Below are 23,563 nucleotides of genomic sequence, written 5' to 3'. Positions count from 1 at the left end.
GCTTCTCAGGGTAGTGATACCTATTTAGAGTATCAGTCCCCAATGTTTATCCTTAGAAAGTATGTGGATGCATTTGTTTTATCTTTTGTCTGGCCCTCAGCAGGAGGTGTCTGTCTCTCCCATAGTTGCAAGGTATCTGGTCTTCTGCACTGGCCTAGCCCTATCTGATTGCATGTAATATTTTTATCTAATTTAGCTGCCTATAATATAATTACTTAACTTTCTCCTAAATTATAGCTTGTCAGGAGTTAAAATATTTTCAATCATGATTTAAAGAACATCAGCTAGAAAAGGCTCAGGGATACAACTAAAATGATGGACATTTATTATAAATGAATAGTTTTGATGTTTCACAGCTGGAAACAGCTGTGTGGTAAGACAGAGCACTGAGTTTAGGTTCTAGGCCACCTGATCTACCACTTGTTTACTAACGATGCCTGAGGCAAGTCACTGACTCTGACAGTCTGGCTCTTTTTCTTTGTTTGTTTTGTTTTGTTTTGTTTTTTGGTGCCACAGTTCAGACTCATGACCTCATGCTTGCCAGGCAGGCATTTAAGCCGCTGAGCTGTAACCACCTGCCCATCTCTGGCTCTCTTCTTAACAATGTCTATCACTGTCATAAAAGTTTTGTTAAGATTAAATGAAGATAATATCTCGTAAGTCGAACTCAATAAAAGTTTAAAAGTCTCAATCAGATTTAATTTCTTTTATTATCAAAAGTTTCATATTATTCACACTTTTAGGAGTTCTTATTTTAATACAAAATAAACATATATCTTGTAAATGTTATATTTATAGGTAAATATGTCTTCAGTCATCACTATCACTTCCTGAGTCACTCAGCTGCAAATCATTACCTGAAGTAAAAAAAGATCAAAACTGTAATTAAATATTTCAAATATTAAAGTACACAAATTTTTATAATAAGTATACAACATATAATGAAGGGATTGTCTAGCTAGCATTTTGTAATTAATAATAAGACTGTTTATCCAGTAAATTGTTACATAATTAGCAGCTCAATACTATCTGGAAAGAAAAACTATATACTATCAAACTTCAGGATAATTTTAGTATCATCTAGCATTTATTTTAAGTTTTTTTCACATATCAACAACATCTTTCTTTATATACTATTCACTTATTACATCAGGAAATGAGAGAACATTGGGAATTAGAAGATTGGGCTTGTCTCTTTTGTTATTATTATTTGTTTTTGAGACAGGGTCTCACTATGCAGTTTAGGCTGATACTAAACTCACTATATATAGTCTAGGCTGGCTTTGAACTCGCAGTGATCCTCTTGCCTCAGCCTTCTGAGTGCCACCATACCAGCAGGCTCAGGCTATCATTTTGGAAAATGAAAACACGTCGTGGGGGCTGGGGATTTAGCTTAGCGGCATAAGCGCCTGCCTTGCAAGCAGGCAGTCCCGAGTTTGATCCCTGATACCAATAAAAACGAAAAAGACCAATAAATAAATAAATAAATTAAATAAAATGAAAATACGTTGTATAATGTTTTACTTAAAGTATGGTCAAAATCATTATGATGTCAAGAAAACAAGTATGTCATCATCTGTTGCTTTGTAACTCTTTTGTATGTTGAGTTATAGAACTTACATTATCTTTTTAGTATATTGTTCATAGTTTTTGATTATGACAAACTGCCTTCTGGATTTTTCTGTTGTCTTTCTAGATACTATAAAATATTCTTTTCACCCGAAGTTTAAATGAGGTTTTTGTTTGTTTGTTTTTCAGGGCACCAGGGATTGAACTCATGACCTCGTGCTTAACCAGGCAAGCGCTTGAGCCACTGAGCAAAATCCCCAGCCCCCTCACCTGAAGTTTGGATTACAAACAGTATGACTACCCATGCATTCTTTTCTAAGTACTCACGTTTATGTATACTTACGTAAAGTGTTCATCAGAATGGCACTGTTGTCAGGAAATCGATTATGACCAGTAGCTGTATCAGAAATCCTGTACTGAGATATGTCGGACATGGTAGGATGTCCTGAGACACAACTCCTTGGAGTAGAAGATCTGCCCTCTTCATCATCTGAGTCACTAGAACTATCTTCACTACTTGATGATGATGAACTTGTGGAATCTGACGAGCTATCACAACTGCTCATCTGGTCCATTAGACTAGCTTCTGCCTTCAGTTCTGGGAAAAAAGAGAACTAGGTACATTAAATAAATAATACTGATTAAAGGTAATAAAGTTTGACAGCATTAGTTTCTAAGAAATCCTTCATGAAAAACAAAGAAAACCAAATACATTTATCCCATCTAAAGCATTTTAACATTTTTGTTTTGTTCTGTGGTACCAGGAATCAAACTCAGGGTCTTGCATTTGCCAGGTAGCCACTGTGCCACTGATCTATACCCTGGCCCTAAAGCATTTTTTAAAAAAGAACTCCTAAACCACTAATCCACACTTCACTGATGAGACTATAAGATTTAATGTTACAGGCAACTGAATTAGTAAAAAAAAATATAAGCAGCCAGATAGGGCTAGGAGCTCAAAGGAGCCAGTGCAGAAGACCAGATACCATGCAACTGTGGGGGAAGACAGACATCTCTGCTGTGGCCCAGATATCAAGACAAAGATCAAACAAATATACCCCATCTGAAGGATAAACATCAGGGATTGATATTCAAAATAGGTCTTCATCACTCTGAGGAAGCCAAGAGTCACTACCCCAACCCCTACAACCAAAGGCCCTGCTCTGTATTCATGCCCATTTGCTAAGTGACTCACTTCCCAGCCCCCATTTAATTCATTTTACCTGAGAAATTATATTAATAATCTTAGTTGGCCATAGTTCCATCCCACCGGATGCCTATCTTACAATTTCCCATTTTTCCCCCACCTAAGACCTGCCTCACTTTGTGATTTTGTTCTATAAAAGTCCCTAGAAAAGACAAAGTCTTAGCAAGCTACACAAGACCTCTTGGGTCTCTCTGTTCTTCTTTCTCTTATAAATATATTCTGCTCTTAACCTCCATTGTTTCTAAAATTCATTCTTTGATTTTAGAGAAAACAAACTTGTACTGGACATTTAGTAGGCTGAGTTTTTTTCCCTACATCACATAGGCAGTGTTTAAATTTAAACTCCTCATGTAATTATACCACTGTTCTTAATATACATGTAACTCAAAAATATATCATGATGTAAACAACTAAAACTGTGAAAATACAGTGCTAGGGTTAGGGAAAAACAAATAAAACTGAAAATGAAAATTTATTTCTGCAGAAACTGTCTTCCATTTCTTATTCCATTACTATACACAATGTAAATGATACACACAGATGAATTTCATTCTTTCTCTAGTTGCCCTGAATAACATTTTGATGAAGCACCATTTTAGATTTCTCTCATTTCCTTAATGAGAATTTAAAATATTCTAAAAATTTTTGAAAAGCCAGCTCCCGTTTTAACTTTGGTTGTAAATATTTCTATAGACAAAAAGATGAATAGTGATGAAATTTTCTTAGGTTTAGTAAGATGCACAAAACATGGTGGGAAAGATTTTAGCTGAGTAATTATTCAAACTTTTCATATCATATAGCTGTGGAATGGCAAAAACTTGCTGGCTACTCAGTGGAGCCAAGTCTACTGACTTCAGATCAGTATTTGATACAAATGTCAAATAATTGAATAGAAAATTTTAATTCCAAAAAAACCCTGAGAAAAAATGAGTCATACACTCAATTAATACACTATCATTTAATATCCTCCTTCATACACTCCCATATTAATTGATAATTTTTAACGTACTTTCTCATTCTCCTAGATACTCTGCTTTCACATTACTTCACTATGTCTAATCCACTTACATCCTAAATTCTTTTTATTAATTGGTACATGTTTGTAGTACATGATGATAACATTCAGAGTTTTTGAAGCTGCTCCTCCCCTCTTCCACCCTGCCTGTCTCGGGATATATATGATGATTACATTCTCTACAATGATATGGTACATGTACACAACACTTCACAACTTCCCCGTTTTTATCTCTTTCCTCCCCCTTCCCTCCCTCCTTCATGCCTCTCACTGTTGCCTATTTTGTATCTTTATTTTTCACTTTATGGGTTCCCATGTAAGAGAAACCATGTGACAGATAAGATTGTGAGTCTAACTTCACTTAACATTATAGCGTCAACACATATTCATTTTCCTATAAATGATGCAAATTTATCTTCCTTCATGGTAGAATAATAGTACTTCTATAATTGTGTATAAATACTGTATTTCTTCATTCACCTATTGATGGATATATAGGCTGCTTCCAAGATATTATGAATTGTGCTGCCATAAACTTGGGAAGGCTTGTATCGCTGTAATATAATGTCTTTAACTCAATGTAGACAATACTTAGGGGAATAGATGGGTTAAATGAAATTTCTAATTTTACATTTTTGAAGAATCTCTGTACTGAACTCCATAGTGGCTATACCACTTTACATTCCAACAATGAAGAAATGTTCCTTTTTTCCCACAGCTTCTCCAAGAGTGGTTGTTTGATTTCTTAAAGGTAGTCACTTTTTTCCAGAGTGAGATGTAATCCCAGTGTTGTTTTAATTTGCATTTCTTGAATGGCCAGCAATGTTGAATATTATTTCATGTATTTACTGATCATTTATACTTTGTCCCCTGAGAAGTATCTATTAACTTCAGAACTCATTTTTTGATTGGGTCATTAAATCTGGTGGGGAGATCTAATCCTTTTGAGTTCTTCTTTTTTTTTTTTAATCTGTACCAGGGATCTAACTCACGACCACCTGCTTACAAGGCAGGCGCTTATGACGCTGAGCTAAATCCCCAGCCCCTCCTTTTGAGTTCTTTAAATTTCAGCTTTGTAATGTAACGTCAAATCTCAGATTGTGATTCCTGCCTTGTGCTTTTTGCCTTGATTGCTTTTGCTATTCCAGGTCTCTTCTAGTTCCATATCAACTTTTAGGATTGTTTTCTCTAGTTCTATGAGGAATGCTATCAAAATTTTGATTGGGATTGTATTAAATCTGAATATCAGTTTTGGAAATTGACTATTTTGACTATATTGGTTCTGCCTATCAAGGAACATGGGGTATCTTTCCATTTTCTAATATCTTCCCTGATCTCTTTTTTCAGAGTATTGTAGTAACATAGAGGTCTTTCACTTCCTTGATTAGGTTCATTCCTAAGTATTTAATTTTTGTTGGTGTTATTGTCAAATGTATTATTTCTCTAATCCCTTTTATGGTGAGTTCATGATGGTTTCAATCCTTGTTTCTCTTTATATGTTGACATGCATATGTTAAACTATTCCTGCATCTGTAGAATAAATCCTATTCAGTCGTGATTTATGATCTTTTTGATTTATTGTTTTCTGTTTCCCAGTACCTTATGGAAGCATTTTGTAACTATATTCATCTTTGCTTGTAGTTCTCTTTTCTGGTTGAGTCTTCTTTTGATTTTGCAATCAAGGTAATGTTTGTTTCCTCAAATGATTTCTTTCAATTTTGTTAAGGAATTTGAGGATTATTGGTGTTAGATATCGTCTAAAGTTTTTGTAGGACTTGGCAGTGACTCTGCTAGGACCTGGGCTTTTAAGTCTTAGTTGGTATGTTTTTTTATCCTTCAATTTCATAGACATTGAATTATTCAGAATATTTTTATCTTTTGGATTTATCTTTGGAAGTCATATGCGTCTGAGAAACTATTCATAGACTCTGATTTTTCCATTTTATCATAGTACAGGTTCTCAACGTAGTTAAAAATGATCTGGATTTTAGCAAAATCCCTATTTCTAATTTTACATAGATTTGGTGTTTTCTTTCTTTTTTGGTAAGCTTGGCTTTCGTTTGTCTGTTTTCTTTATTCTTTCAAAAGACCAACTATTTGATTCATTGATTAGCTGTATTTTTAGTCTCAATTTCACTAATTTTTGCTCATTTTCGTAATTTCTTCCCTTATCTTTGCATTTTAATTGTTTTTCTTATTCTAGGACCTTAATGTACATTGTTAGATTATATATTTGACCTTGCTCTGTTTTTCTGATGTAGATATCCGCAACTATAAACTCTGCTCCTAGGACTGGTTTCATTGTGTCCCAAAGGTTCCAATATGTCACACTGGCATAACTATCTAATTTCCTTTTTAATTTCATCTGTGACCCACTAATTATTCAAGACAGTATTATTTAATTTCTATGCATTCGCATAGTTTTTATGATTTCTTGTACAATTGATTTCTAGCTTCCTTGCACTAGGATCTGATATATAATGAGATAACTGATTCATTTTCATGTACTTAAGTGTTCTTTATGTTTTACTATGTTGTCTATTTTGGAAAAAGTTCTGTGTGGTGCTGGGAAGAATGTATATTTTGTTGGGTGGAACACTCAGCAAATATCTATTGAGTCATTTGTTCAAATATTTAGTTTAACTTTGGTATTTCTTTTTGGATTTTTTTTTTATCTAGTTGATCTATTTGAAAAAGTAGGTATTGAGAGCCCTCATTATAATCGTGTTGGTGTTATCTGATTTTTCATGTGCATAGTGTTTGTTTTACGAAGCTGGGTACACCAGTGTTTGTGCATATATGTTTATAATTGTTTTCTCCTCCTTAACTGATAATAGTGACCTTCTTTGTCTCTGCTCATTAGTTATAACTTGAAATTCACTTCACCTGAAAACAGGCTACTTTTGCCTTTTTTACGGGTCCTTATTTCATGGAATACTATTTTTCCATCCTTTGATTTTAAACCTGTGAATTTCTTTTTGTACTAAGTGCATTCCTTGAGGCTCTGCCCCATACCCGTTGACAATGACACCAGGGACCTTCTGTGCCCTGAAGGACAGGAGAGAGTGGCTCACCCTATCTCTATCACCACCAACACTGGGCACTTTGAGAACCCCACAGGAGAGAGGCCCTAAGTCCTCCCCCACTGACACTGGTTGCCTCATGAACCCTGCTTAGGTGAGAAGGGGAGCATCTGAACTACCAAGTCCCTAGCCAGCTCTGTACCTTGGTTCTCAGCACAGGGAAGCAGTGGTTAAAACCACAACATTGACCTGACTGAGGAAGAGACCAATTCCCAGAAAGAGAGTTTCACAGACACCTTTGGGAGGCAGTATTTTAGAGGGTGAGAGGTAGACAGAGCTCTTCTAAGACACCCCGAGGAGCTCAAGCTCAGGTCAGGAAGATCAGGGGGCCTATGTTCTGTGATGGGAGGCCAGGTTTACAGGTTGTAATGTTGAGGGGTAGGCTAAAGGAAATGGCATTTAATCCAGTGGTCCATTTGAGCTCTTGGGCCACTGCCTACATCCAGCAGAAACTAATGGCCTGATTTACAGTATGTCATTATCTGGGTTGCCTAAGTGTCTACACTAGAATCATAGACCTCTTTTCTCTGATTCATGGGAGATTCTTAGGGTTAGTATTTAGTTTATATGTTTGACGTGTTTTTTCTCACTGACTTCACTATGACAGCCAAGATAACACAGTTGTTGCTGTTAACATGTTTCTGCTAGCTTGAACCACTGGTAGTATCTGGATGATGGTCACATTTGATGGTTTGTACCACTGGTGATAAAACGAACCTAGTAACTTTCATTGGTCTTTTTAGTAATAAAATTAATAAAAATTCAATAAATGGACCTACTTAGTTGATTGAATTTGAATAGTTATTACTCAAATATAAATATTAGTTAATGCTATTTATATCAATTAAAATTTATAAAAATTAACAAATTTATTTATATTTGTTAATTTCTTTAAAATATTTATACAAAAGATGGCTGATATTTTCAGAGTGCTTTGTTTTTTTGTAGCCACATCAGCACACATTTTTTTCCCCACATAGTCATGTGTATATCACTGGCATTTGAAACTGGTGGGTTCAAGTCAATCTTTTGGCTTTTGTCATTAATTTGGAAGGAAAGTTTTTAGGATATTTAAGTCAGGGCTGGAAGTTGGTGTCTTTTAAGTGTTGAAATACTTCACACTGAGCCCCTCTGGCCTTTAAGGTTTGTGTTGAGAAGTTTGTTGCAATTCTAATGAGCAATATATGATTCCTGCTTTTCTCAAAGAATTTCTAAGGTTTTGTCCTATGATGGAGTTCTATTACCTTATGGTGTGACAAGGAGTACTTCTCTTCTGATCACTGTTTTGTTGTTGTTTTTAAAGAGAAAAAAAAGCACAGAAAAAAAGCAATTAATCAAACAAAAACAACAAAAGCCAAATGACAAAAAAAACCCCTAAAACAATAGTGATACAGGATTTCAAAACAAGATGATAGGAATTTACAAATGGTTATTATATTGCTGATCACTGTTATTTGGGGTTCTATATTCCATTATTATTATTTTGTCTTTTTGAGACATAGTCTTGCTATACAGCTCAGGCTAGCCTTGGGTTCACTTTGTAACCCAGGCTGGTCTCAAACTTGCAGCAATCTTCCTGCTTCAGTCTCCTGAGTGCTGGCATTACAAGATTGCACCACCACATCTGGCTTATTCCCCAATTATTTGCATGTTTCTATTTTATGCTATTATAGTATTTCTTTGAATAGGTTTTTTTTATGACATTTGTACTATCTTTTGATTTTTGATGTATTCCAATTATTCTCAGGCTAGTTTTCTTTGCATTGTTTAGCAGCAGTTTAATCAATGCTTCATGTTTTCTTCTTGCTTTTAAGGTGTCTTTGTGTAGTTTACCTTGAGGATACTTCTGTGTTCTACTTGTGAAATTCTGTTTTCACAGCGATCACTTCTGGTGACCACACATTTTAATCTCCTGGGTTTCTGCTTGAAACTTTATAATGTACATTTATTTAATTATTTTTGTATGTGTGTATGTGTGGAACTGGGGATCAAACTCATGATCTCCTGCTTGTCAGCCAGGCCGTTATGCCGCTGAGCTAAATCCCTGGTGAAACTTTTCAAGGAATTCTAATTCTTTACTATCATGTTTTGTGTCATTTTGTTTAGCTTAGCTATGTTTTCATTAGTATCTCCTGCACGGTCTCATATTGCTTATTACCTTCATTATCTAGTAAGTTGTATTTTCTGTGAGCCACCTGAGTACCTTGTTGATCTGTTTTTAATCTCCTTTTATTATCCTTTCAAATAATTTGGTTGTGTGATTTTTGCTTTTTGAAGGCTCTAATGTCAAGATTTTCAAATCTAGAGCAACTCAGGATGTTCTAGTCTCTGGCCACATGGAGCGGTACCTGTGTCTTTTCCAGCCATGGGGTCTTCCTAGTCTGCTCTCCGGACCGTCTCCCATGGCTATTTCTCATTCAGTCACTGTGGAAAGATAACACTGGGAACCCTAAAGTGAAGCCACTCTATAGCTGCTGTGAGTCCTGAATTCAAACAATACACTCCTCCCCAGAATTGTTCCTTACAAAGCATTTCCTACAAGGGTATAATGGGCACCTGGACTGGGATCACTCACGAGTTGCTGCCTGTGAAAGCACTTTTGTGGGAGCAGAATCCTGTGCTACACTTCCACGATCACAACAACCACTGGTCCCCTCCACTGCCTCATTTCTCCCTGGGGCCCTCTAAAAGTCCCAAAGATTTACGTAATTTCCATAGGTTCAGCCTCCCTTTCCCACAAGGTAGGAGCTGGGAGCTGGGGAGAAAGTCCAGACTGTTCCATCCCCTTCTTCACCTTGTATGTTCTGTCTCTTTAATTTCTCTAAAGCTTTTAACTTCCTTCTACAGCTTTTAGTTTCTTCCTGGTTCCTGCAGATCTATTTTTTTCCCTCCTCTCTCTCTCTCCTCTCCTCTTTTTTCCTCTTTTCTTATCTCTTCTCCTTCCTCCTTCTCCTGTTCCTCCTCTTTTTTCTTCTTCCTTTCTCTTTTTTTCTCTCCTTCAAGCTGTTGTTTTTCCGGGTCTGTATTCTGAATTTCAGAGAGGCTGACTTGCTGCTGTTCATCGCTCCACCATTATTTTTCCAGTTCATACATCCTAAGTTCTCTGCAATAGCTGTTTACTTTGGTTGGAATATTCCTCATTCAGGTCTTTGTTGTTTAATACATACTTTACATAGAGCAAGATGCAGTTCAATGAATTTTAGCGTATGTATAAGTTCTGTACCAACCAGTGAGATCAATGTCCAACCCAAATATTCTCTTATGGATTTTTCCAGCCAATATCATTTTGACTCCCATTTCTGAATATTTTTGTCTGTTCTTAAACTTCATTTAAAAAGAATCACTCGGCATGTTCTTTTTTTGTGTCTGATTTCTTTCATTAACAAAATGGCTTTGGCAACTCATTCAGTTATTGAATGAATTTGAGGCTCACTGTTCTCTACTCCCCACCAGCCAGTGCAGTCCTCTGTATCTGCTGCTGCCCTGCACTGCTGCTCTCTTTGCAGAGGCCTCTGGGCTTGCCAGCCACCATCATCACTGTGACCATGCGTCTCCAGGTTCCAACAGCTACTCTTGCACAGTGGCTCCGGCTCTGGGGGAGGGCACCACCAGCTACTGCTTTCTTCTTCATTTAAGTTTTTCTTTTTTACACTCTCTGTGGGCTTCAATTCTCCCTTTAGATTCTTCTGGGTCCAGAGGACCCACTTCCTTCCTTCTGTCTTCCCCAACATTCTATATTCCAGCGTCTGGACTGTTTCTCTCAGGGAGGCTGTTAATTCTGCTGCTTACTGTTCTGCCATCTTCCTGAAACCATCTTCTATTTATGGATACCTACTTTTTCAGGGTTTTTTGAAAGCTATTTTGGGGTATGTGTGTGTGTTTGACTCAGGATCTCACTATGTAGCCTAGGCAGGCCTGAAACTCACAGTGATCCTCCTGCCTCGGTCTTCTGAGTGCTGAGGTTACAGAAGTGCACCACCATGCATGGCCCAGTGTAAATAAAGCTATTAAGAAATTTCTTCTGTGAGTCTTTTTGTGAATACGTGCCTACATTTCTTTTGGGCAGAAAGAAGGTTCTTATTTTTTTTTTTTTTTCTTTTTTCCGGTACTGGGGATCGAACTCACGTCTGCCTGCTTGCAAGGCAGGTTCTTATGCCACTGAGCTAAATCCCCAGCCCAGAAAGAAAAAAAATTACTGCATTTTAAGATAAAAGTAGGATTCATTTCATTTTAAACTGCCAGTTTTCAAAGTGGTTTTATACTCTTACTAGTAACGTGTAAGAGTTATAGATATTTATATCTTCCTCCACCTTGGCATATACACACTTAATATGGAAGTCACTTCCATGTAGAGTGGTATCCACAGTTTTAGTTTTTGTTTCTTTGATAAACCATGATGTGAAGTAATTTTTCATGTGCTCATTGGATACTTGGTTATTTTTTGTGAAATACTCATTTGAGTCTTTTATTTCATATTTTGCTATTTTTCTCTCGTCAAAAGCATTCTTTAATAGTAAGTTCTTCAGGGTATTAGAGCATTGTCAGAATTGTGAATTTTTCCACTGTTTGTTCTAGTGTGTAGCTAACTTTCTTACTATGTTAAGTGTCTTATTATATTAAGTGTCTGTGATGAGATTCTATACCCAGAAAGCCTAGTTCTTTCCCAGATTCAAATTTAACCTCCTTGAAGAATTATTTTTAAGATGTGGTATTTTTATAAAAGGAGTACTACTTAGCTATGAAAAAGTTTAGATGACCACCTGGATGACTCTCCTGGAATAAAAACAATGATCTCATTTTGGCTAAATCTGACCCTAATTCCATGTACTGATATGTATAGAGCTGGCTGCACCATTTCTTTATTCCTACAATTGGCTTTAAGCAACGTAAATAGGGCTAGCTGAGATGCTGATGTGTGATCTTTGAAGGTGGGTGACAGATGCTCTTTCCCTGCCCTGTAACTCCCCCAAAAACATGGTTGGGCAGGATGGGATGAAAAGCCACCACTACATTCTGTTATCTGTGATCAAAGGGCTATGACTTCTGAGGGCAGAAAAGTTTACAAAGCAGAGCTGAAGCACTAACCCCAAAATGTTATATGCTACCTCAATTGTATTATGCAGATTAGTTTTTGTACATATTCTTCTCTCTGCATACTGCAGAGGTGATTTTTGGCCTCCTACCTATCCCAGTTCATAGTACTCAGTATTTTCTGCCATTCTTGCAGTCACTCATCCTCAAGCCATTCTCTTCCTAATGAATTATTAAAATTTGCATTGGGCTCTGGATAGGGGCCTTTATTCTGGTGAACTACCATCTTGGCTGGATTTAGGACCTCCTTGGTTCCCCATAACTATAAATATGTGTTAATGTCTTTATTCTTGCCATGGACTGCACTGAAAATGGTAGATTGGAATTAATTTATTAGAATTCCAATAACTTTTCCATGGGATTATGTTATAGTTTATATCAGATAGGCCCCCAGGTCTTGCACAATCATGGACACTACTGAATGTAGCATATATGATTGGCTTGTTGACTAGTGCTTGAATTGGTAGTATGAGTACTACACCTGCCCGGGGGTGGAGCCAACATACAGTGTAAGGGCAGGAAGGTGTGTGTCTGTCTCTTTCTGGTTCACACTTGCTGTTTACTGAGGCCCTGCCATGCTACCCTGCCGCTTGGAGCCAGCTGAGTATGGACTGAAACCTCTATCCTGTAAGAAATAAACCTTTCCTTCTCTAACTTTGGGCATCAAGTATTTTGTCTCAACAACGAGAGAGAAAAGTAACTAAGACAGATTACAAATATAAACTTCCCAGACCACAGTGAGGTTTGGAAAGGGTTCTCTATATTTAGTGCTCAATGTGGGCGAGAATACACAACCTTCTCAACACAATGACCACTATCCAGAATCAGGTTCTGTCAATCCACTAGATCTTATGTGACCAATTTAAAGGTAAGCAGAGCATTTTAGTATTTATAGTGCTCAGACAGGAGTAGCAAGTAGAAGTTTATTCATCAAAGGTAACATTGGGGAAAGTACATTCTTTATCTGCAGGAGAGAAAGAATTCAGCCTACTGATTATAAAGCCATTAAATGACACAGTCATTAATATGCCATCTAAGCAAGTTTTTAGATTACTCCACCAGACAGCTACATTCTATGCTTCCTTTCCCAAAGCTGGTACACTTGATATCAGAATTTGGCATAAAATAGGTGAGAGCTTTTATGTAGCTAAAATCCAAAATAAAAAAATCCACATGCAAACTGTAACCAAGTATAACCTAGTGAAGGTGGCCCTCTCATCACTGCAACATAAGTTAGCAAAAAAAGCAAAACACTAGGTTACCATTACAAAACACTAACTGCTGGCAAAACGATTATGAATAAGTAATTAAAGTAGAAAAAAGCACTGATATCAACATAACAAAAGAATCAGAGGCATGGGCTGCTAGAGAAAAATGAAGCATGTTTTAAAATGTGCAGCTAATCAAATGAATTCACTTTTGTAAGGTATTTGTAAAGATATGCAAACCTTTTTCAGTTTATTCATATTCTCTACACCCAATTCAGAAAGTAATACTTCCCACAGCCCCTCCCTCTGCCATACCACAGAATCACTCAAAAAAGACAAAGTACAGTGATCTGAGACTGTGTGCACGGGTAGAATGCTTTTCAGTCACTAAAGAGATAGATTCAGAACGCCCTACTCATAAATGCAGTATGTATATGGCTTTTAACCTTTTGCTCTTGAAAGAATTGAGGACAGAGGAGTCCAGGCTCCTTACCCTCTTGGTTGTTTGGATATCATAATTCAAGGTTTTCAAATGGTTCCAGGTGATGTGACCCTTCTCACTCACACATGTCTGTTCCCAGCACAATTCCTACGTTTTGAATCACAATTAAAGATGCTCCCATCAGAACACATACAAAGTAATCAAGATCGCAATGGCAAAAATCTTAAAACTATTATGCAGGAAATGTTTTCTGGCATGGACCAGTATGTTGACTTAAAAGTTCAGGCCTGGGCCCTGCCCCTTCTTGTCATATAGTGAGAGAGCTTCCACACCATGCATGAATTTCTATCCCAGAGGAAGGTACACTGAATAAATCCTTTACTCAGATACTCCAGGGTCATACAGAAACCTATACCCAGTTTGTAGCATGATTACAAGAGACTGTAAATAGGCAGGTTTCTCACAACAATGTGGCTAAAATGTTCATTCATCAATGAGAACACGAGAATGCCAAACATGACTGTAAATGAGTCTTAGCATTGGTACTTCATACTATATCTGTTTACATTCATGCATTCCAAAATATTGGATAGACTGCTCATGTTTCTATATTCAAGGGACAGGTTATATCCCAAAACCTCGACAATAAATTCCATCTAGCTAAATGTTTTAATTGTGGAAAGCAAGGACATCTTAGCTGACACTGCCTAGCACCTCTAAAGATGCCAGCCCCTTGGCTACTCAAGCTGTGCCTGATATGTCCATGTTGCATGAAAGGTTTACATTAGAAGAAACACTGTGAACCTAAACTTCATAAAAATGACAGAGGAATAAACCATGTGCCCAAACCAACGGCCCCAATAAAAATAAAAATCAGAATCAGCCATGCTGGGATTTGGAAGACTAACCAAGAAATAACTAGCCAGCCTTTCTGGTAAGGCATTAAAGCTGTTCCAGGGAGACAGAAGTCAGAGAGCTCCTCCTGTGAGCCTACTGGCAAGTGGGCTGAAAATCAAACACCATCCATGTGTCCCCTGCTCCAGTCCTCCTCCACCCCAAAAGCAACCAGATGGTTCAGAGGACAGGCTGAGTTGAGAGTAAAACAACTACATGTTCATATTATTTGTTTGATTATGTAGGCCTGGGGCCAGCAGTCTGAGCATCTCTTGACAGGATGATGGTCTCCAATATAGCAAATATGGGGATTTCCTTCTGTCTGGTCTGTGAAGTCAAATATTGTTTTCACTGTTTTGTTTTGTTCTGATTAAGTGTTTTGCTTTATTCAACATTCTGTTCTGATTGGTTTTATTATGTTTTATTTTTGGTTTGATTTTGCTATATCTGATGGGATGGACAACTATTGTGAAGATAACAAGATCTACTATGGTAGCTATTGTTGTTTTCCTGGTATCCTGCTTTCAGGTTCTGTACCAATTTTGCTGCATTGTTTTTGATTGGTTTTGTTCTGTTTTGTTGGATTTTACTATCTTTAAAACAAAACAAAAAATGAAAAAGACAAAAAAAGGTGGGGGGAGCTGGGGGTTTAGCTCAGCAGCATAAGCACCTGCCTTGCAAGCAGGCAGTCGTGAGTTCGATCCCCGGTACCGATAAAAATGAAAAAGACAAATAAATAAATAAAACAAAACAAAACAAAGCAAAAAAGACCAGTCAGTCAGTACTCCAATGCCTCAGGACCAGTTAAGCCAGTTATATCCAGTCCAAATCAAACGAGCTGCAGCCCCTCTGCCAGTATGATGCACAGCAAAATGTTGCTTCCCTTGTTTTCCAGTCTACCAGGTCAATCAGAGTATAGAATTAGATTTACCAAGAGCTACTCACATTCATTTGTTGGGGGGAGAAAAGTCAAATTTAACTTCCACTGAAATTTCCATTCCTGCCCTTAGCCCCATTCATAAACCTGGTAGAGATGAACCTTTAAGCAAGGAACTTTATTTTTCCCAGGGTATTTTGGTTCATAGACCTAACTGTACTATTAAATTAAATGGAAAGATTTTTACTGGACTGATGGATATGGAAACTGATGTAACCATAATAAACAGCCAATCATGGACGTCTGCTTGGTTGACTACACCTGGCTCCACAGCTTTGATAGGCTTAGGCGCTCCTCAGATTGCTTCACAGAATACACTGTCACTCCCCTGTGTCAGCTATGATAGACAGAACAAAGCCAATTGTGCCTGTTTCTTTTAATCTACGGGATATAACCCCTATGAAAGAAAGGGATACTCTCATAGTTACTTCTGTCCTTCACAGGTGTGAGTCACCAGCTAACAAGATGATGGCTAACATAAGATATCAAGAAAGCAAATGTTTGAGCAAAACTTGGCAGGACTGTACTCTTCAAATTGCACCCTTAATTAAATAAAATAAGTCTAAAATTAGGTTCACAATAAAGGTCATTGATACTTTTCTGCATGAAAAGTTAAGAATTTTATTAACAGTCCAATTGGATCATCTCAAGGTTGCACTATTGTAATTATTTTTAAAACTGCTAAGGTCTATATTAAGTAGAACTGCTCCATTTTTTATTGATCATATTAGAAATTATTCTACTCTTCCAGGTTCATTGTCATTATATGATTATAATGCAGATGCTCTGACAAATCTGGTTTCCATTTTTAATAAGTTGAGACAATCTTATAAATTTTTTCATCATATTTCTAAATCTCTGCAATGGAATTTAAAATGACCAGAGCACAAGCTAGACAAATCATGTCATGTCCTACCTGTCAGTTCATTCCTAGTTGCAATCCCAGAGATTTTAGAAACATTTATGCAAATGACTGTTACTGATATAGACTTTTTACCAAACTTAACTATATTTATGCCTCTATACATATCTTCTCACATATGATTCATGTTCTTATCATTCAGGTAATCAAAGGCGACTTGTCATATAGCATTGTGCATCAGCCTTTGCTAACTTAGGGGTGTCACAAACAATAAAACTTGATATTGGTCCTGTTTATATTAGTGAAAATTTAAGTTTTCCACATTCTACTTGATGTGACCTCCAAACAGGTGTTTCAAACAGTCCAGCATCACTTGTAAAATGGGGCTGACAGCATGCTTGTATTTCCACAGATAATCAAGAGACATTACACCCATCAGAGCTTTTCCATGGCCAGAAATCAACCCACTGCATGACATGTCAAGCCCCCTGCCAAGACCTCAAGCAATGAACCTGCAAGCACATCATCCATTGTCCTCAGAAGGCCTGCAGCAGGCTCTTTGTGAGACTTGCCATCTAGTTAACAGAGTTTGGTTCAATCATCTGAAAATCTTTTCCTTGCAATGCTTGCTCTCCTAGCAGCTACAGAATGTACTCCTGTGGTTCAGGGAGAAGAGTACTGAGCCTACTTAATCTACCCTTGCTTAGAACCCTTACATGGATGAATAGGCCTCCAGAGATTTTCCATTCTATAAGGGAGCAACAACCCTATATATACTGCCTGCCCACAAATTTTAATGAATTTACAAGAACAGGCTAAGCTTAATATTACCTCTCATCTTGTATATCCACCTTTATGTGTAAGATTCTAGCCCTTGCATGTAGCTGTGGATCAGCCTTCGAAAGTACAACTGTCCACAGGACAACTTGCCTTATTAACCTTAAATTCTAGTCCCTCAGATGTTAACCTCATAAAAGATTTTAAACCTACCAGTCCTATCTGTACTCCATAAACTTGCACCACTCATTTTGAGGAAGGTGTTTGGGCCCTTGGAAGTCTTGACGGGACACATGACATGATGGGCTATCTGCAAATTTAATTACATCTTTGTAGATTGGTCCCTCAGAGAATTCCTTAGGGGGGAAAAATTGAGATCGGTACGAGATTACCTTCTCAGACTCTCCCAACTGTACCATGATCTTAGATATTACAGACAGCTCAAAGATACAAATGTAAAAATTAAGGTAAAAAAGTAATAGTACAACTGCTAATGTAAATTTGAAAGAATAATTCAACCATTGTCTCGCAGTAATCAGTGGCACAGTGAAGTTGAGCAAAATATTTTGTAGATTGCAGTCTAAAGAATGTTATATAACATCAAATTAAATGATGTTCCATTTTCATACAGTTAGAACAAGAAAACTTTATGATTAGATTATGTTAATTTACCCTCTGCAACTCTTTTCCATTACTTCAACAATGCTTTAATTAAGGTTCATGTGACAAAACTGCCACATGACGTAACTTGTACTTGCACTATAAAATTAGTGTTGAGGACACTATGTAGTTTAATGCTGTCTAGAATAGGTTCCACACAATGAATTCCTTTTAGGATTTAGTATGAAAGATTCTAATTTTGGGGAGGCAGAGAGAGAAAGAGAGAGAGAGAGAGAATATTGTATCACGATTCAAAATCATCTTGGAAGCAATTATAGTGTAAAAAGAAAATTTAAGGTCTATTTTGACAAGGATTCTATGCTGATTACCTCTTTACTGTTTGTATGCGATACTAACCCGTAAGAGAATGACTACTGTACTGATCCTAGAAAGGGAATTGGACAGCTACATGCTAATTACAAAGGCAAAACATAGTAGCAAATATATCCTACCTTTAGCTTAAAAATGGAGATCTAATTTTTTTTTTTTTGCTTTCAAACAGATTGTACATCCTAGAAATGCCCTCCTGTTAAAAACTATGCAACACTTCAGAAAACTAGTCTGCCGCTTCTGCTTACCACATTTCATTTCCCCTGTTTTGCTGGTGGCATCTTAGACATTCATACTCTGGCTATACATAAACTTTTGACAGGAAAAAGCTGTGGAAAACTGAATTGTGAATAATCACAGCTGCTGAAAAGTAGAAAACTCTAGTTGCAGACAAGTACACAGTTATATTTTGCCAAGAAAAACAATAAAAGATACACTATTTTATATAGATCCAGCCTTATACACTACTTTAAATCATAAGCTCCATCCTTGTCACAGAAAAATAGTTATAAAATTTACGCTTTAATTGAAAGCTTATAGTTAATTTCCCTTTTAATCAAAATGAAATGTTTTCTTAATATGTCTTACTTATCACTTATAAAGGGAATACAACATATGTTTAGATTTTACCTCTTTCAATATCATCCATTAGAGATGTTGGGGACATCTTGTCTTCAGGTGGAGAATGCTTTGCAAAATCGGGAGTCTTACTTGAATTTCGCATATGTTGCGGCTGCTGTTGTTCCATATTATGGTGAACTTTAGTGCTTCCTTCAACTCTGCAATTAAGAATGTCCAAAATCAAAACAACCATGACAGCAATGTAACAGCTCAACTCACAAACTTACTAAGTTTGACCATTTACTGTTTTCCTTAGAGACTGTTAAAATGATATTCAAAAATTAAAATGCAGCTTCATTGAACAAGTTTTTGTCTTGCTTTGTTTTGTTTTGACCAAGTACCAACTATGTACATGTCATGCATACAGATCAGGTGATAGATAAAAACATGAATGAAAACAAAACCACTGCTCAAATGGACATTCACTAATGACTAATAACAGGAAAAGTGTAAGTATACAGTAAGGAAAATGTGTTCTCTAAGTTCTAAATTTATCATTTTTGTTAAAACTAAAACTTCCACATTCATGATTTTAACTTAAATCCCATTCATGATTTTAAGACAGACGTATTAATAAATGAAATTTATATACTTTTCTCCCAACATCTTTAGTATAAGAGTACATAACAAAATTATGCTTGACCTCTGCCTCTACCATTTCCAGCCACCAAATACTGTCAGTGCTTCTTTCATAAGTGATTTCTTTTAGTTTTTGTTGTTGAATTTTTGTTGTTGTTGTTGTTTGTTTTTTTCTTTTTGAGAGAGGGTCCTGCTATGCAGTTCAGGCTGGCCTTGAACTCACTTTGTAGCTCAGGCTGGTCTCGAACTTGCAATGATTCTGCCTCAGCCTCCTGAGTCCCAGGGATGATAGACATGCACCACTACACCTGGCTCTTTTCACAAGTATTTCACAGCTTTTAATGTTCGCTCTTAAAAATTCAAGTTTACACATTTTCCTGTTTTCCACATTGTTTCATTTAGTTTCTTTGTTGGATCAGTGTTTCAAAACATAATTGTATACATGCCAATACCTAGTTAAAAAGTTTTTAATATGTAACTACTGCCTGCAAGAAAACGTCTTAATTTCTGAGTTAATATTAAAGGCATTAACTTCAACTGACTTTTACAGCCTTACCTCTAATAACCTTACGACTATAAACATTATCCCCTACTTTCCAATATTTGGGCTCAAGTAAAGAGAAGTAAAGAGAAAACCTTTTCTCTGTTGGCCTTGAAAAGTCGGATATATTCCTGCCTCCAAACCTCACTTATATCCTTTAACCTTGTATCCTTTCTGATCAATTTTAATTGTGTGTGTGTGTTTGTCTGTGTGTGTGTGTGTGTGTGTGTGTGTGTGTGTGTGTGTGTGTGTGGTACTTGGAGACTGAGCCCAGGGCTTCACATGAGTTACATTCCCAGTCATTTTTTATGTTTTATTTTGAGACAGGGCCTCATTAAGTCCTAAGTTACCTATAATGAACATGCCAGGAACTTGAGATCTGTCCGCATCAGCCTCTCAGCTGGGTTAACAGGCATGTGCTACAATGCTGGGCACAAACTTTAATAGTAAGAATCAAAGAAGCTGAGGGGAAGGGGAGATGAGAGGAATTAATAAATATCTTTCCAAGCTCTGTGAGCTGAGGTTACACTTTGACTTATTTTTAATAAACACTCAAAGTAATTTTTATGATCCTAATTAACATCCTCTCAAGACACATCATCAATCAGGCTTCCCTCAACGTCCTCATCAATTACGACGCCTCCCTTCTCTTAATTCCTAGAGCAATTTTTTTCTGTACTATTTGTACAGTTTTTACACCAATTGCTCTTATATTACAGGTAAATAATTCATCACCTACTTCCAAAAATGATGTGAGATGGTTCTACTGTCTTGCTCATTGGTCTGTTAATCTGATTAAAACACAGAAATCTTGAGGTTACTGTTTATATAACAAACTCATTTTTACAGTGCCTTACATAATCTAGGAGCAAACCACATTTTTAACCAGCAAAGATGAAATGATTTTGGAACACATACATGGCTCCTTTCAGTCCAATTCTGTGAAAGCATCTACAATAGAATAAAAGATATACATATGGCAGGCACTAGGTAACAAAACAAGCTTTCCTATATCACAGGGCAGTGTGGTAAATTGTGGGTAAGGATCTTCAACAAGTTTAAAGTGAAAGCTTAAAAGATGTTTCAACATGCAGAAATAACCTTACATAATAACCAGACTTTAATCTGATTTATTTCCTGACATTTCCTTAAAAATTTATATGTTGATAAAGTAATTTATCTTATCAAACCACCTACCTTGTTTTTTTTACAGTGATGTTGCTGCTTAGTTTTTCTAGACGACATTCTCCAGTGTCATGGTTAATAATCAAAATGCATTCTTTTAAGTATTGTTTCTTTGAACCTTTGAAAACAGTTACTGGTGTAGTTGAACCCTGTTTAAAAAGTTAATTATCATAACTTGAAACTTATTATAGAAATTCAGGTGGGCTGGGTTTGGGTTCTTCTGGCACTGTGTTTCCCAATTCATATTATACATCACTTATAAAGTAGTTAACTTTACTACCCTGCAACAAAGGAGCTTGGTAAAAAAACAAAACAAAACAAACACAGGTGGTACATTTCTTTTTTTTCCTGTTTGCGTCACAAATTTAATTTTAAACACCTGGCATTTTCTTAAAATGATACGTCCCTATAAAGATTAAGAAAAATTAATGTTAACAAGAAACATCTGTTAACTAAACGCACCGATTAATTTTAGCTTCATTAAAAGTGAGAAAAACACACATCTTGTGCTTTGTGATATAAGAGAAACTACATTGCATCATATATCGAGTACTTTTACAAAAAAACCAAACTAAACTAAACCTCCAAAGAATCTAATTCTCATCAAACTCCAAAGAATCTATAATGCTCTTCAACCCTCTAGATCTATAACTACGAGGAATATAAAAATTATGTCCTACAAATATATACCACCACCCACTCCCAAAACAGGAAGTCAGCCAAGGGACGGGGGAGAGAGGGCGGAAAAGGGATGAATAAAGATCTTAGGACGTGCTAGCTACATGAAACAACCCATGTACGCACACATGTACTAAAAAACTAAAAAAAAGATTTTGCTTGATTTTGAACTTCATATATGTATCAAAATTTTAAGCCATTGGCTATGATAATTTTATCAGATAAAATATTACATCAAATTAGAAATAGATGACTTAAAAGATTAAAGCCATGTCATTAATTAAATTAATAATTCTTAAAGGTTTTCTAAATGACCACTAGAGGGAGTATAAGCGTAGTGACCGACACATACGGAGGAGGCAGGTTATCAACTTGTGAGCAGTATGAAGAGAAGATGAAAGTGAAAGAAAGGAACAAGTTTATTTGGTTTGTTAAAACTTCTCCCTAAGACTAACGTTATCTTCCAGAAATCAAGAATGCACAGCACATAAAGACATCGGGGTGACTCTAGAAAGATTAGTGTGGTAGGGCACTTAATTGAAATTCTGATGAATCAGAGGGCTAGCAACACTATCATGACAAAATAAACTGACTCTGGGGCTGGTGAGTTCATTCTCTGAAAGTCTTAGCTGAAAATCAGTAAAATATCCCTAAACAGCACCCTAAGTACTCCAAATTATAGTTAACAAGAGATTTGTGCAATATGTTTTTCTTAAAGTGAGTATAGATGAGTTTCACCAAAACATAATGAATGTTCAATTCAAACAATACGAACAATTTCTGGTCATAGGTCACAAGTTTGCATAATTTCTATACTTGTCTTCTATCCTTTAAGCAAGTTTTATGAAATTAAACTAACTTTCTCATTAAACTGAGCAATGTTCCTAACCTTCAATTTCTGTTGACAAGGAAATCTAATCATATTTGTTCTCAAACATCTTTATGTGCTTAGAAAGAAACTTTATGTACTCTACACCTTAGTACCTGTTGACCATCCCTGCTCCAAACTCTGACCAACCTTTGGTAACCATCATTCTTCTCTCACCTGTTATGAGATCAATTTTCAAATTTTTTAAAAAAAAATTTATCTTTTATTTTAAGGAGGGGAAAAATAAAAATCACGAAACAGTTTCAAAACAGGTTAGTAGGAAACTTAAATAATACATTGCAAATTGTTGTATTCATAGTAGTTTTTCAGAGTATAAGACATAGGCATGATACCTTGTCCATACAGTATTAGCACAAATCTTCCTTTTCAATGAACTAAGAGAAATTAGGTGATAACTATCTTATTTTGTGTGTAAATATATTTTTTTTCTTTTTCCCTTCTCTCCTTTCCTCTTTCCCCCATCACAGCAGAGCAACATTTGCAGATGAATAGTATTCCATTATGCACGGGTAGCACATTTTCTTTATTCATTCAATATTTGGTAGGCACTATCTCCATTTCGTGGCTGTTAGGAATTATACTGAAGTGAACAGGCTTGCGTATGTCTCTTCAACATACTGACCGCCTTTCCTTTGCATATAGATCAAGGAGTGATATTATTGGATCACATAGTAGTTTTGTTTACATTTTTCTGTATAATCTCTATAATGTTTTTGCATAATGCCAACACTAGCTCATATTTCCAACAACAGTGTGCAAGGATTCATTTTTCTCCGTAGCCTAGCCAGCATTTATTTTCTTTAGTCTTTTGATAACAGCCATCCTCAGTTGAATAAGGTGATATCTCACTGTGGTTTTGATTTGCATTTCTCTGATGATTAGTGATACTGACCATCTTTTTCATGTGCCTCGCTGGCACATGATGCTTCTTTTGAGAAGCATCTGTTTAGATATAACGGCTATTTTTCATCAGATCATTTGGTTTTTTGGTCTGA

General features: G+C 36.4%; 1 protein-coding gene across 5 annotated transcripts in view; it reads right to left on the bottom strand.

The window, feature by feature from the left end:
• Positions 1-691: 691 nt before the first annotated feature.
• Eaf2 (ELL associated factor 2) overlaps positions 692-23,563 on the bottom strand; it is a 40,870-nt gene continuing 17,998 nt past the window's right edge. For 2 of the 5 annotated variants that reach the window (XM_003469235.4, XM_013151696.3), the window contains exons 3-6: positions 21,014-21,150; positions 18,706-18,854; positions 1,913-2,167; positions 692-857 (exon numbers count right to left, since the gene is read on the bottom strand). In XM_003469235.4, coding sequence (XP_003469283.1) covers positions 811-857; positions 1,913-2,167; positions 18,706-18,854; positions 21,014-21,150 — 588 coding nt within the window. In that variant the 3' untranslated portion in view covers positions 692-810. Of the gene's footprint in view, positions 858-1,912; positions 2,168-18,705; positions 18,855-20,555; positions 20,957-21,013; positions 21,151-23,563 lie in introns of those variants that run through there. The other 3 variants (XM_013151695.3, XM_063225071.1, XM_063225072.1) reach the window with 2 other exon arrangements.

Source organism: Cavia porcellus, unplaced genomic scaffold (genome assembly GCF_034190915.1).
Source record: "Cavia porcellus strain 051 isolate PalLab524CR breed Dunkin Hartley unplaced genomic scaffold, mCavPor4.1 scaffold_15, whole genome shotgun sequence".
NCBI classification, from domain to species: Eukaryota; Metazoa; Chordata; class Mammalia; order Rodentia; family Caviidae; genus Cavia; species Cavia porcellus.
This window is presented reverse-complemented; position numbering and strand designations above follow the sequence as displayed.